Source organism: Acomys russatus, chromosome 10, assembly GCF_903995435.1.
Source record: "Acomys russatus chromosome 10, mAcoRus1.1, whole genome shotgun sequence".
NCBI lineage: Eukaryota > Metazoa > Chordata > Mammalia > Rodentia > Muridae > Acomys > Acomys russatus.
Window position 1 is genome coordinate 57,527,899 of NC_067146.1, and position 14,814 is coordinate 57,542,712.

General features: G+C 40.9%; 1 protein-coding gene across 1 annotated transcript; it reads left to right on the top strand.

Annotated features, from left to right (window-relative positions):
- The first annotated feature begins 8,852 nt into the window (after positions 1-8,852).
- Positions 8,853-9,272, top strand: LOC127194280 (40S ribosomal protein S15-like). Its single transcript, XM_051151585.1, has one exon. It carries the CDS (start codon positions 8,853-8,855, stop codon positions 9,270-9,272), a length of 420 nt encoding a protein of 139 aa, XP_051007542.1.
- The last annotated feature ends 5,542 nt before the right edge of the window (positions 9,273-14,814 follow it).

A 14,814-nucleotide genomic window follows, 5' to 3' on the forward strand; every position in this document is an offset into this window, starting at 1 on the left:
TGGAATCACAGTTCCTTAGAGATAAGGAACATGTCCCTTCCATGTATGACAATGGAGAAGGATTCTGATTGTTTTGGCTACATCAGATTCCAGCTCATGATCAACAGTCAATCTACCACCACTAAATGTCAGTTGACTTTATACCCACACATATTCAAATATCTCTGGGGGGTGGGGGTGGGGGAGAGACTACTTGAGATCAGAATTTTATAAACTCCTCTTTTCCCTTTCCCCTCTCCTCCTCACCCCCTCCTCACTATTCTCCCCCTTTCCCTTCCTTCCTTTTCTCTCTCTTTCTCTTTTTTTTCATTCTTTCTTGTAGAAGGATCAGCAGAAGGGAATTTGGGGTTAGAATTATAACTCCACACAACACCTGCCATAGAGGCGGTACATATGAGGCTCAGTGTGCATCATTCATCTGACGTTACTCTGGGAGCAACAGTTCACCTCTGTAATCCTCAGTTGTTTCTGGTAGACGACTCTAACACCACTGGAAAGTGTGCAGACTTGGTGCTTTACCCGATCTCAGCACATCCAGGTTTATACACTAAGATGCCTTTCATTCCAGAAGAGAACAGTGGAGAATTAGAAATGTCATCAAATGGCCTTTTCCAAAATTGTCTCAAATATTATGATCTACATTCTTTCTGAAATGCTGTTAATATATGTAGTGTGTGTGTGACACACACACACACACACACACACACACACAGACAGAGAGAGAGAGAGAGAGACAGACAGACAGACAGACAGACAGAGACAGAGACAGAGATAAAGACAAAGACAGAGAGAGACAGAGGAAGAGACAGAGACAGAGAGACAGAGACAGAGAGACATAGAGAGAGAGAGACAGAGACATAGAGAGAGAGAGAGAGAGAGGAGCAGAGAGACAGAGCGAGACAGAGACAAGAGATAGAGAGACAGAGGAGAGAGAGAGAAGAGAGACAGAGAGGAGAGAGAGAGAGAGAGAGAGAGAGAGAGAGAGAGAGAGAGAGAGAGAGAGAGAGAGAGAGAGAGAGAATCATTTGGGTCTTCCTGACTCTTGGAAGTGGCCTTTGGGGAAAGAGAAGTCATCTAATTTGTAGTTATACAAATCAGTCCTAAGAATATGACATATGAAATAGACTTGATTCCCCAAGTTGGACTATCTCATCACACTTGAAAGTAACTCCTCCTAAGCCAAGTGAGCTCTGAGTTCTGTTGATGAGCCCTGAATTATCTCATTCTTCTCCCTTCCCTGCCCTGCCTGCTGCTGTGCAGGAAAATGTCTTGAAGTGTCCTCCTTAAAGCGGTCTCCTCAAGCACAGCATCCCAGGAGCCTCTTCCAAAACCCAGACACACTCTCAGGAGAGCCCTCCCCACACTCTAGGCCAGCTGCCTTGCTACTATTCCAGCTATCCAAGTCAAGGATTCACTGATTAATCCGAAAGAAAAGGTGGTTTCCTGGAGCCTACCACACCCATGGAGGGCACAGCTGTTTGTTGTTTGCTGCCCTGCCTTTTCAGCTTTTATCATTTGTCCCACAGCTGAGGGTAGACATGATGTCCAGCCTCCTCACTAGTGCCCCACCAATACTACATTCTTCATTTGTTCATTCACATGTTTGTTCATCTATTGATTGATTGATTCAACATATAGATCCCAGATAACTTCACAGAGCTAAGAGGCTCCGTATCCTGGGAACTCACTGAAGAGGAGCTGCAGGAGAACGGGTGTTCACGGAGTTGCTTTAGTGCTCACTCCCATATCTTTGCAAATTCCCTTTCTTGTGTGTGGAGGACTGAGGAGGCCATGGGTAGCAGCTAAGGAGTTGGAAGACTCCACCAAGGAGAGGCACTGAGGTCTCTCACTTTCTTCGGACAGGCAACACGGAAGAGTGGCTTGTGCACAAAGGCATAGCACAAGGCCTATGCAGAGTCTACCTGATGAATCAATCCTGAAGCTCCACCGTGGTCCAAGGGAAAGGGGCAGGGCACAGAGTCTGCACAAGTGGGCAGGAGCAGCAGGGCCAGAAGGCTTGAAGTGGAAAGGTCTTGAAGCATGCTGAATATTTTTGATTAATTAAAAGTAATTTGTTTTAAAGTGACAATAATGTATATATTTATCATGTACACATGTCTGTATGCACTATAGAATGATTAACCTGAGTCGATAACATATACATTATCTCACACTTAATTTTGTGGTGAAGACACTTAAATCTATTCTGCAATTTTCAATAACCTCTCTGTTGCTATGGGCAATGGCCATACAGTGCTATACAGCAGAGCCCTTGAGTTTATTCATTCTAAGTAAAAACCCTGTATCATTTCATCAACATCCCTCCTCAGTTTCAGGGAATGGCATGATTTTATCCTCTGTCAGGAAGTTTATCCTTCCTATTCCCACTGCTGGAAGCAGGAGTAGAAGAGATGGTAAGGCAGTGAGAGGGGAGGGTTTAGGGTAAAACCAGGCAGGTGGTCACAGGTTCTGACCTTGGGCAGTAAGCACAAAACCAAATGAACAGATCAAGGAAAAATTTGATGCAGTAGACCACACAGGCCCTGAGGCAAGAGGAGACTTCATCTTACCAGTACACAGACTATAGCAAGATGAGATTTGAGTGAGACGAGTGTCTCAATGGAGTTTGGATCTGCTGGCTTGGACGTCGTGCTACGGGACATTCAAGTGCAAGGGTACATAAGATTTAAAACACTCTTCCAGAGGATGGCAGCCACCACAGAAAACTGAAACCCTCTTTGAGAGGATGGCAGCCACCACAGAAAACAGTGCTGAGGAATTTCTGCAGAAAGAGTGTGTGGGGCAGGACAAATGATGAACTAGATGGATTTCTGGGAACACACAAAGACGTCTTGAGACTAAAAAGAACTAAGAAAATCAAATGTGGTCAGCTTCTACATTGGCTCCAATGATTCTTCTCATACAACATGGATCTGAGCAAGTATTTGCACCTCCCTATGTTGAAGGACCTTAAGGAGTCTGGGCAGTGAGAATCACAGCAAAGTTTAGTCTTGGGGAGGGGCTTTGTAGTAGAGTTCACCTAGCATGCATGAGGTCTGATCCCTAGCACCACAAAACAAAAACAAAACAGCAAATCTGGGAATACTACAATTTCCTTGCAACCACTGTTTGCTTAGGTGTTGGCTTGAGCCTAGCAGCGTTAGTTACAAGGGGAGAGTCGGGAAAAAAACAAAAGGACTATCTCCCTACTCTACAGCTGCACAGGGGGAGGCGGGAGGAGAGAATCTGAGCACCAACGTCAAACTAATGATAGAAGATGTCAAGATTCTCCAGGGACAGGCAATGCTGAGGGAGGGACAAAACATTTAGTGACAGACGGGAGAGTAACCTTTTCCCTCTCCCCTGTAATAGGGATGTGTGTATGTGTGGGTGCACGGGGAGTGGGTGTGTGTGTAATGGAACAGAGTTGAAATCCTAATCCCTATCATGTGGTGACCCATAACATATAGAGATAGTATTCTAAGAAATAGAGAGTTTCCACTTATAGGAAACTTGATAGACAGATCCTGGTCTATGTTGACTTATGGTCACGATGTGGGTTACATGTGGAGGGCACTTACACCGGAAGGCAGCTAGGCAGAGTTCCATGGCACAATGAAATCGTTCTTGTATCTTGATCTGAGTGGTGATTACATAGTAAGTACATATGCAAAAAATTCTTCTGTTTGTTATCTAAAACTTGGACACATCATACAAAGTCTACATCACTAAAAATAGGTACTCTGAAGCCTGTTGACTATAGCATGCATCAAAAAAAAAATAAATAAAAAAAAAATTAAAAAAAAAAAAAAAAAGAATATAGCATGCATCTTACAGAGACACCCCAAATATACACAGGATAAGATGTCTATTACTCAGGGAGGAAAATGCAATCATTTTCTCAAACTAAAAAAAAAAAAAAAAAAAGCAAACAGAAGAGCCAGTGAGATTCTAGACCTAATGTAAGGAAAAAAGGAGTGATATAGGCGGGACAATGAGGAGGTGTGATCAGGGAAAAGTAAATCTGCTAAGTAGCAATGTTCAAGGTGAAACCTTTGGTGTGAAAGCTGAAATAAAAAGGAAGTAAGTGCCATTAAATCTGAGGATGCGTTCAAGGGAATGAAATACGGGAAGCATATTTTATGTGGTTACTAAGGCTCTTGAACAAGATGGCAGGTGGTACAGTCATAGTGTCCCGGCAAATGGCCAAGTAGATTAATACGTGAGTGGATGGCAAATCACTGAAGTGATTTGTAGCTATTTTACTACATGTATGTAGGTTGTGTGTGCCATGACATGTATGTGCAAGCCAGAGGACCACTTTGTAGAGTCTAGTCTCCCCTTCCATCTTGGTGCTGGTTCTAGGGATTGAATTCAGGTTTCATTAGCTATATAAGGCAAGCTCCTTTACCTGATGACCTGTCTCTCAGGTCATCATGACTGCTTTGTGGAGAAAATAAAAGGGAAAGGAGGTAAACAATAAACAGTAGTGGTACATGTTGAGAAATGGATTTTGTAAGTGGGAATAGTTATAGCTATATCTATGTGTAACAGGTATAGTTTATTTTTAAAAAGGAAGGAAAAGTTGTTGATGTTGTGTGTCCTTTTTCCTCAAGCGCATTCTATGCTCTCCCGCCTTAACAGGCTAGCTGAGACTGCTTCTAACACATCTTCATTCAGTGAGAGTTCCTTTAGAGCAATGCCTCACAATGCCTGAGGTACACTAAATGTTTAGGGATGGAAGAAAACAAGGAAGGAAGATGGCAAGGACGTCAGAAGTCTAAAGATAACACCAGTTAAAAATTTAAAGAGCCACCAAACAATGCCATAGTCACCGTGGCATAGTGAGATAAGTGGGGTATAAATAGCTGAATGCCCCTAAAAGATCATTGGGAAATGTTGTCTTAACATTTAAAAGCCCCTGTATTTATTACATGTGTAGGCAATTAACCAATAACTGAACTGTCTAACTGTCAAATGACCAAAAGAATGACCCTTTCTAGCCACTCCTCCAAAGATGATCGCTGCAATGAACCTGCTTCTGCCCTAAGAAATAGGGCTGAAGGAATGAAAGCCAACTGGTGATTGTAATATACTCAATGATGGAATCTTTCCAAGTCTTAATGAACTAAGTACAGCATGATTCAAAAGTTATCATCTCTTCCATTACCACCATGACACATCCATGCAAAGAACATTCCACAAAGTTCCCAAGTGAGTTAGATGGAAAGCAAAAGTTGCTTCTTTTAGGAATTCAGATCACCTCTCCTAAATGACCAACTGGCTTTGGGAAACATAGAGTGACAAGATGGAGTGAGGCTCACAGAGGAGACAGCAAGTGCCAGAAGTCTGGCTGGGAGAAATATCCTCAGTTCAAAATGGTCTTGCATTCTTTCTTGGCTGTCACATCCTTTTGGCCCTTTGTCTTTTGCTGCCATTTCCTTGTTGGTCTCACCATGGTAATCTATCAGGGAATTAGACATTAATAAAACTATCTGCCCAAGGAACTGTGAAGGGAAGCTCATTTTGTGAAGGAAAGTCATCTCCAAGGTTGTTTAGCCTCCAAGGCAGCTGGGGTCAGAAAGTTTCCAAGAGCCTGTATGTCCTAGGTACCTACTTGTCCAGGGGTCTCATAAGGACCTCTGTAGTCTGGCCCCTGCAGTTTGGAAATGAGTTACCAACTGGTTTCACAGCTTAATAGTCTATATTTCCTGCTTTCCAACCCATGTGAATTAAGATACAGTGTTTTTGGAGGATGTTGCTTGAAATGGGTGTGGTGGCACATGCCTGTAGTCCCAGTATTTGGGAGGCAGAGGAAAATAGACCTCTGTGAATTCAAGGCCAGCCAGGTCTGTTTAGCAAGGTCTAGGCTAGCCAAGGTTACAAAGTAAGACATCACACACACACACACACACACACACACACACACACACACACACACACGAGAGAGAGAGAGAGAGAGAGAGAGAGAGAGAGAGAGAGAGAGAGAGAGAGAGAGAATGTCCTTTGAAGTAATTGAAAATATCATTTGATGAAGCCCCATCAAGGTGAAAAACTTTTACTGTCAGAAGCTCCTTCAGTTTGTTTTCAAAAAGTTATATTAAAATCTGTTCCCATCACTGTTGGGTTTCAAACAAACCTGGGACAAATGACTAACTGAGGTGCTTATGTAACATCAAAGTGGACACTGGCCACTTTTATAGAGGCCTGGCTCCTCAGCACTTCTCACCCCACCCCCTACCCTAAGCCTCTTCAGCCCCTGGGCTTCACTTCCCTTCCCCTAGCTTCTTTTCCTATATAACCTAGCCATTTGGCTAAGGTCTCCCCTTGGCTTCTTGGTTGCCATGTGCTTTCCTTGCTCCTTCTCTTTCCTCTTCTCTCCCTCTACCCCCGATCCGCTAGTTTCTGGACCCTTCCAAATGCCTCTGGCTGTTCTCTTATATCTACAATAAAACCCCTCTCCTCAACCATACTTAGGAGCAGTCATCATGTCTTCACTTTCATTCAGTTATAAACTTTGAAACCATGAGGACTGGGGCCTAAATAGATGGCCCAGTGGGTGCAGATGGTGAGTAAAACTGTTTAAGTATGGAAAACTGAGTTTGGATATGCTAAAGACACAAACAACTCCAGCTTGGAGTGAGGAGCTGGAGGTGTGTGGGGTATAGTGTGGGAGGGGAGCCAGGGTAGGTGAAGATAGCCTAGTCCCTAGCTAGCCTTGGCAACTAATGAACACCAGGTTCAGTGATGGACCCTGTCTCAGTAGTAATAGACTACTACTACTAAACAACTTTTAAAAAGTAAAAACTTATATTTAATGTTTAAAAATATGAGATATATATAGAATAGAAGATAAACCAAATCCATCATGTATATAATGATGAATTCTCCAACAGAAAATTGTAGTCTGAAATAATGAAGGGTAAACCAGGTAATTAATTTAAATTAAGCAGTCAATGATTTTCACATGTACTAAAATGGTGTCTGTTTAATGCATCTAAAGTAAACAAATTCTAGATATAAATGCAAACATTTAGCCTTAATCAAACTGAAGATGTAGAGGACTTGTTTTTATATAATCTTATAACTAAAATTATACTAATTTTCTTTTAAAAGTTTCCATGTTTAGAGGCTTAAATCACGTGGAGAGATAAGAATAAGTTTGAGGGAAAGACCTGCTTGAGGTAGCCATAAAACTGGAGGAACTCTGAATACATCTGAATGAAATGAAATTCTAACAACATTTTAACAGTTCCTTTCTATGCATCATAGATGTGGTCAACTGCTCAATAAACTATTTACTTTTCCACTTTGCATAGAGCACCAGTTTCCATGTTGTCTAGTCAGATAAACTTAGCCGGCTTTGGCTTTGCTACCATCAATAAGAACAGAGAGTGAGTTCCAGGCTAGCCTGGGATACACAGCAAAAGAAACGAAAACACCAGTGTCCCTGACAAGGAGTGCCTTACTATGTTAGCCTAAGGCAAATTGTAGGCACAGATATGGATATGTCCTTGACTGGCCTAATAGCCAACAGTTGAGTTGTTACTTAAAGGGTGACTAGATTGGATCTTTTAAAACCACAGATCCACCCAAGCCCTTAGGAAGTGGAAATTAAAAAAAAAAAAAAGTTCAAAAAATCTACATTTAAAGATATTTCAGGGGGTCCATATGGCCATTGAAATTTTAGATGTGGTATCAAGACTGGGGTCCTCCTCAAACTAAGGCACCAGCCAAGGAGAACATAGGCAGTAAGCTTCAAACCCCTACCAAGACCTAGCCGACGAACATGATACTCTCCACCGTTGAGTGGAGAGTGAGATCTGACTCTCACACGAACTCTGGTGCCCCTTTTCTGACCATGTCCCCCGGATGGGGAGACCTGGTGGCACTCAGAGGAAGGATAGCTAGTTACCAAGAAGAGACTTGATATTCTGAGAGCATATATAGGGGGAGGAGGTCTCCCTCAGTCACAGACATAGGGGAGGGGAGAAGGGGAGAAATGGGAGGGAGGGAAGAATGGGAGGAAACAGGGGAAGGGCTATCAATCGAGATGTAATATGGATAAATTAATTTTAAAAAAAGACTGCACAATTATTTCACGTTGCCATTGGATTTCATGGGGTAAGGGACTTTGTGACTTCCATTATTCATGTTAGTGTTTAGATACTAGGAAAAAGCAAATAAAATTGTTCATTTGCTGCTCTGTGGTGGCTGTATGACTGGGGTGACAATAATGTCATAGAGTTCTTACAAGAATTACATCATATAATAAATGCAGATTAAGTCATGATGAAAACAAATATGGGAAATAGTTCCACCCTTGATCTCAAAGCAGCCACAAGGGACATGGGGACAGTTTTGCACGAATAGCAGTAAGGCTGTAATGATTCTGCTCAGTGGAAAGTCTGGTCTTAGTTATCCACGGAAACTGCACCAGTTACCTCTGCTCAGCAGCCAATATTCTCACTACAAACTAGAATGAGGCAAAAGTACTAGGCACCACTGCAAGTGCTTAGCCTCCTAAGTGCCTCAATACATAAGAGACAAAAAATAGAGACCACAGTAGTATAAATCCTGGAAAAACTCAGGCAACATTCTTGAGGATAATACTGAGGTGAAAATGTTATGAAATACACAACAAAAAAAACTGTCTTATTATAACACAAATTTTAGTAACAGCAAATTTTGAATATATTAAAGGTATATTCTAAGAGCACAACAGACTTAGAAGTACACAAACATTAATCTAAAAGGAAACATATAGGACCCGTGTGTTTGTTTAAATTATGTTTTTATAGTTTTTATAACGACAATTAAAAACAATCGTCCTTTCCTGAGCATCCGCTGAGATGGCTGAAGTGAAGCAGAGGAAGAAGCAGACTTTCCACACATTCACCTACCTTGGCACGAACTTGGACCAACTGCTGGACATGTCCTATGCAGCTGATGCAGTTGCACAGTTCTGCCAGAGGCGGCGCCTGAACCGTGGCCTGTGGAAGAAGCTGCACTCACTGCTCAAGCGCTTGAGAAAGGCCAAGAAGGAGGCTCCACCCATGGAGAAGCTGGAGGTGGTGAAGATCCACCTGAGGGACATGATCATCCTGCTCGAAATGGTGGGCAGCATGGTGGGCGTGTACAACAGCAAGACCTTCAACCAGGTGGAGATCAAACCAGAGATGATTGGCCACTATCTGGGCGAGTTCTCCATCACCTACAAGCCTGTGAAGCATGGCCGCCTGGTATTGGTGCCACCCACTCCTCCCTCTTGATCCCCCTCAAATAGCCGTGGCCAGTAAAGACTCGTGTTTCGTCCAAAAATATATTAGTGGCAACAACACAAAAGTCTACTGAAATATATAACGTATTTTTAAAAATAGGTATAGGAGCTACGGAGAGAGACTCATCAGGAAAGAGCACTAGCTGTTCTTCAAGAAGACCTGGATTTGGTTCCCAGCACTACGTAGTGGCTCCGAATACTCTGTAACCCAGTTCTAAAGGATCCAACCCTCTTTTCTGGCCTTCATAAGTACCATGCACATGTATCCTGCACAGACGTATATGCAAGCGAAACACCCATACACGTAAGCTAAAAGTAAAATTAATTACATTTAAAAATAGCAATGAATACTTAAAAAAAAAAAAAAATTAAAATAGGCACACGTTTATGGGCTGAGAAAGTCAACATTGTAAATATGTCAGCTAAAACCATAGTAACTTATACATTGTCTGCAGATTCCAATTAAAACTTTAAAATACTTTCTGGAACTTGAATAAATGATGCTAAAGTTAGTAAGATATAGTGGATGAAAAATAACGACAGAAAGTGGTAGTGAGGAGGCTCATTTAAAAAAACTGATTTATTTTAAAAATATTTTAAATGGTTTAAGTTGATTCGTTTTTAAATATTTTTTAAAAATTTTCAGAATTTATTCACTTTACATCCTGGTTATAGCCCCATCCCTCCTTACCCTCCACTCCCACCCTCCTTCCCTCTCTCAACCCCCCTCCCCTATTCCTCAGAAGAGGGGAGCCTCCCCTTCCCATCCACCCCAGTTCATCAAGTCCTATCAGGACTGAGTGTGCGCTCTTCCCCTGTGGCCTGGAAAGGCAGTCCTGCCAAGGGGAAGTGATTGAAAAGCTGGCAGGAGTCCATGTCAGAAAGAGCCCCTGCTCTCCTTAATAGGGAACCGACATAAAGCCTGAGCTGCCCAGCAGCTACATCTTTGTAGGGGTCCTAGGTCCACTCCATGTATGGTCCTTAGTTGGTGTTTCAGTCTCAGCAGGCCCTTCTGAGACTCTGTTGGCTCTGTTGATCTTATTGTGGAGCTCCTGTCACCGCTAGGTCCTTTTCTCCTTCCCCCCACTTTTCCGCAAGGCTCCCTATGCATTTCCCAATGTTTGGCTGTGAGTCTCAGCATCTGTTTCGAAGCACCGATAAGTGGAGTCTTTCAGAGGGCAACTCTGCTCCACTCTCATCTGCAAGTAGAGAAGAGTATCGTTAATAGTGTCGGGAATGGGTCTTGGGTCGAGCCAGGTGTTGGTTGGACCGTCCCTCAGTCTCTGCTCTATCTTTATCCCTGCACATCTTGTATGCAGGGTGAATTTTGAGTTGAAGTTTTTCTGAGTGGGTTGGTATTCCTCTCCCTCTACTAGGGGTATGACCTAGCTACAGGGTTTCCTCTTCAGTCTCTATGGCCCCTGCTACCAGAAGTCTCTGCTAGAGTCCCTCTCCCTCTCACATCCCTCTGGGAGCCTACCCTGGCTTGTCACAGAGATGCCCCTGTCCACAGTTTTTCTTTTCTCTATAGGACTTTTGTTCTTCCCCATCTCCCCAAATCTGATCTCCGCCCCCCTCATATCTTTCTGTGTTTCCTGTCCTACGTTGTTCCCTCTCTTTAACCACTACCTTGATCTATTCTATTTCCCCTTCCAAGAGAGGTTTAAATTTCCTCCCTTAGATCCTCCTTGTTACTTATCTTCTTTGGGTCTGTGCATTGTAGTATACTTATTATTTACTATATGGCTAAAAGCCACTAATAAGTGAGTACATACTACGTGTGTCTTTCTGGGTCTGGGTTCCACTCATTTGCCTGCAAATTTCGAGACTTCCTTGGTTTTAATAACTGAGTAGCACTCCATTGTGTAAATGTACCACAGTTTCTTTATCCATTCTTCGGTTGAGGGACATCTAGGTTGTTTCCAGCTTCTACCTATTATGAATAAAGCTGCTATGAACATAGTTAAGCAAGTGTCCTTGTTGTATGGTAGAGTTCTTTTGGATATATACTCAGGAGTAGTTTGGCTGAGTCTTAAGGTAGAGCTATTCCATTTTTTTTTTTCTGAGAAAGCACCAGATTGATTTTCAAAGTGGTTGTACAAGATTGCACTCCTACCAGCAATGGAGGAGTGTTCCCCTTGCTCCACATTCTCGCCAGCATGTGCTGTCACTTGATTTTATGATCTTAGCCATTCTGATGGAATCTCAGAGTCATTTTGATTTGCATTTCCCTGATGACTAAGAATGTTGAGCATTAAAAAAAATGTATTATTATTATTTGTTTTTATATATACATTTATATTAAGTGATTCTCAGCCATTTGAAATTCCTCTGTTGAGAATTCTCTGTTTAGCTTTGTAGCCCATTTTTTAATTGGGTTATTTTGTTTGTTTGCATTTAACATTTTGAGTTCTTAGTATATTTTGGATATTAACCTTTTGTCAGGTATAGGACTGGCGAAGATCTTTTCCCAGTCTGTAGGCTGTCATTTCATTCTGTTGACAGTGTCCCTGGTCTTACAGAAGCATTTCAGTTTCAAGAAGTCCATTTATTAATTTTTGATCTTACAGCCCAAGCTGTTGGTGTTCTGTTCAGGAAATCCTCTATGCCAGTGAGTTCAAGCGTCTTCTCCATGTTCTCTTATAGATGTAGTGTACATGACATTATGTTGAGGTCTTTGATACACTTGAACTTTAGTTCTATGTGGGGTGAGAAATATGGATTTATTTGCATTTTTATATATGTAGACATCCAATTAAACCAGCACCATTTGTTGAAGATCTGTTTTATTTCCATTGTACGGTTTTAGCTACTTTGTCAAAAATCAGATGTCCATAGGCTTCTGGATTTAATTCTGGGTCTTCTATTTGATTTCATTGATCCACTAGTCTATTTCTATGTCAGTACCATACAGTTTTTATTATTATTGCTCTGTGGTATAGCTTGAAGTCCGGGATGGTGATACCTTCAGATGATCTTTTAGTATTAGGATTGTTTTAGCTATTCTAGTTTTTTGTTTTTTCCATATGAAGTTTAGAATTTTTCTTTCAAGGTCTGTAAAGAATTGTGTTAGTATTTTGAGGAGGATTGCTTTGAATCTGTAGATTTCTTTTGGTAAGATGGCCCTTTTTAATATGCTAATCCTACTGCTCCATGAGCATGAGAGATCTTTCCATCTTCTGATATCTTCTTCAATTTCTTTCTTTAGAGACTTGACGTTTGAGTCATACAGGTCTTTAATTTGCTTCATTAGAGTTATACCAAGATACTTTATATTATTTGTGGCTATTGTGAAGGGTGTAATTTCCCTACTTTCTTTCTTAGCTGGTTTTCCATTTGTGTATAGAAGGGCTACTGATTTCTTTTGAATTAATCTTGTATCCAGCCACTTTGTTGTAGGTGTTTATCATCTGTAGCTCTCTGGTGGAATTTTGGGATTACTTATGTACACTATCATATCATCTGTAAATGGCAATACTTTGACTTCTTCCTTTCCAACTTGTGTCTCCTTGATCTCCTTTAGTTGTCTTATTGCTCTTGCTAGGACTTCGTGTACTATATTGAAGAGATATGGAGAGAGCAAGTCTTGTTTTGTTCCTGATTTTAGTGGAATTGCTTTGAATTTCTCTCCACTTAATTAGATGTTAGCTATTGGCTTGAGGTATATAGTCTTTATTGTGTTTAGGAATGGGCCTTGTATCCCACATCTCTCCAAGACTTTCATCATGAAGGGGTGTTGTATTTTGTCTGAGGCCTTTTCTGCATCTAATGAGATGATCATGTGATTTTTTTGTTTCAGCTTGCTTATGTGGTGGATTACATTGATGGATTTTTATATATTGAACCATCCCTGCATCCCTGGGATAAAGCCTATTTGATTATGGTGGATGATATACTTCATGTGTTCTTCGATTCAGTTTGTGAGTATTTTGCATCAATGTTCAGGAGTGAAATTGGTCTGAGATTCTTTCTTCATTGAGTCTTTGTGCGGTTTGGGTATCAGGGTGACTGTGGCTTCATAGAATTATTTTGGAAATGCTCCTTCTGTTTCAATATTATGGAATATTTTAAGGAATATTGATATTAGCTCTTTGAATTTCTGGTAGAATTCTGTGCTAAAAATCATCTGGCCCTGGGCTTTTTTTTGAGTTTCATGACTTTTAATGACTGCTTCTATTTCATTGGGGGCTATAGGAATGTTTAAAATGTTTACCTGATCTTTATTTAAGTTTGTTAAGTGAAATCTAATGAGAAAGCCATCCATTTCTTTTTATACTTTCCAATTTTGTAGAATATAAGCTTTTGAACAAAGACTTAATGATTTTTTAAAATTCCCTCAATGTCTGTTGTTATGCATTCTTCTCCTTTCTGGTTTTGTTAATTTGGGTGCTCTCCCTCTGCCTTTTAGTTAGTTTGGCTAAGGGTTTGTCTATCTTGTTGATTTTCTCAAAGAACTAGCTCTTGGTTTTATTGATTTCTTTGTATTTTTCTCTTTGTTTCTAATTTATTGATTTTTTTTTCAGCCCTGGGTTTGATGATTTTCTATCAACTACCCCTCTTTGGTGTTTTTGCTTCTTTTTGTTTTAGAGCTTTCAGGTGTGCTGTTAAGTTGCTAGTATGACAGCATTTAGTGCTATGAACTTTCCTCTAAGCATTGCTTTCATTGTGTCCCATAAGCTTAGGTATATTGTGCCTTCATTTTCACTGAATTATAGAAAGTCTTTAATTTTTTTCTTTATTTCATCCCTGACTCAGTGGTCATTGAGTAGGCATTGTTCTATTTCCATGAGTTTGTAGGCTTTCTGTTGTTATTGAGTTCTGGCTTTAATCATGGTGGTCTGGTAAGATACAATCTTCTTGTATCTGTTGTGGTTTGCTTTGTGGCTGAGCATATGGTCCATTTTGGAGAAGGTTCCTTGAGGTGCTGAGGATAAGGTATATTCTTTTGTGATTGAATGAGATGGTCTATAATATCTGTTAGGTCCATTTGATTCATTAGTTTCATTATTTCTCTATTTAGTTTCTGTCCTGATGATCTGTACATTGGTGAGAGTGGGGTATTGAAATCTCCCACTATTAATGCATGGGGTTTATGTGTGATTTAAATTTTAGTAATGGTTCTTTTACAGATGTGGGTGTGCTTGCATTTGGGGCATAGATTTTTAGAACTGAGCTGTCGTCTTGGCGTATATTTCCTTTGATGAGTATGAAGTGTCCTTCCCCATCTCTTTTGATTAATTTTGGTTGAAAGCCTGTTTTATCAGATGTTAGAGTGGCTATTACAGCTTGCTTCTTGTGTCCATTCGCTTGGAAAACCTTTTTTGAGGTCTTTACTCTGAGGTAATGTTTATCTTTATTGCTGAGGTGTGTTTCTTGTATGCAGCAGAATGATGGGTCCTGTTTTCACATCTATTTTGTTAGCCTGTGTCTTTTTATTAGAGTATTGAGGCCACTGATGTTGAAATATGTTAAAGACCAGTGGTTGTTCCTCTTATTTTGATGTTGGTAGTAGTAGGGAGTATATGTGTGCTTCC

What these genes read in the sequence shown, in the direction of transcription:
- LOC127194280 (XM_051151585.1), top strand. Translation starts at nt 8,853, where the DNA reads ATGGCTGAAGTGAAGCAGAGGAAGAAGCAGACTTTCCACACATTCACC.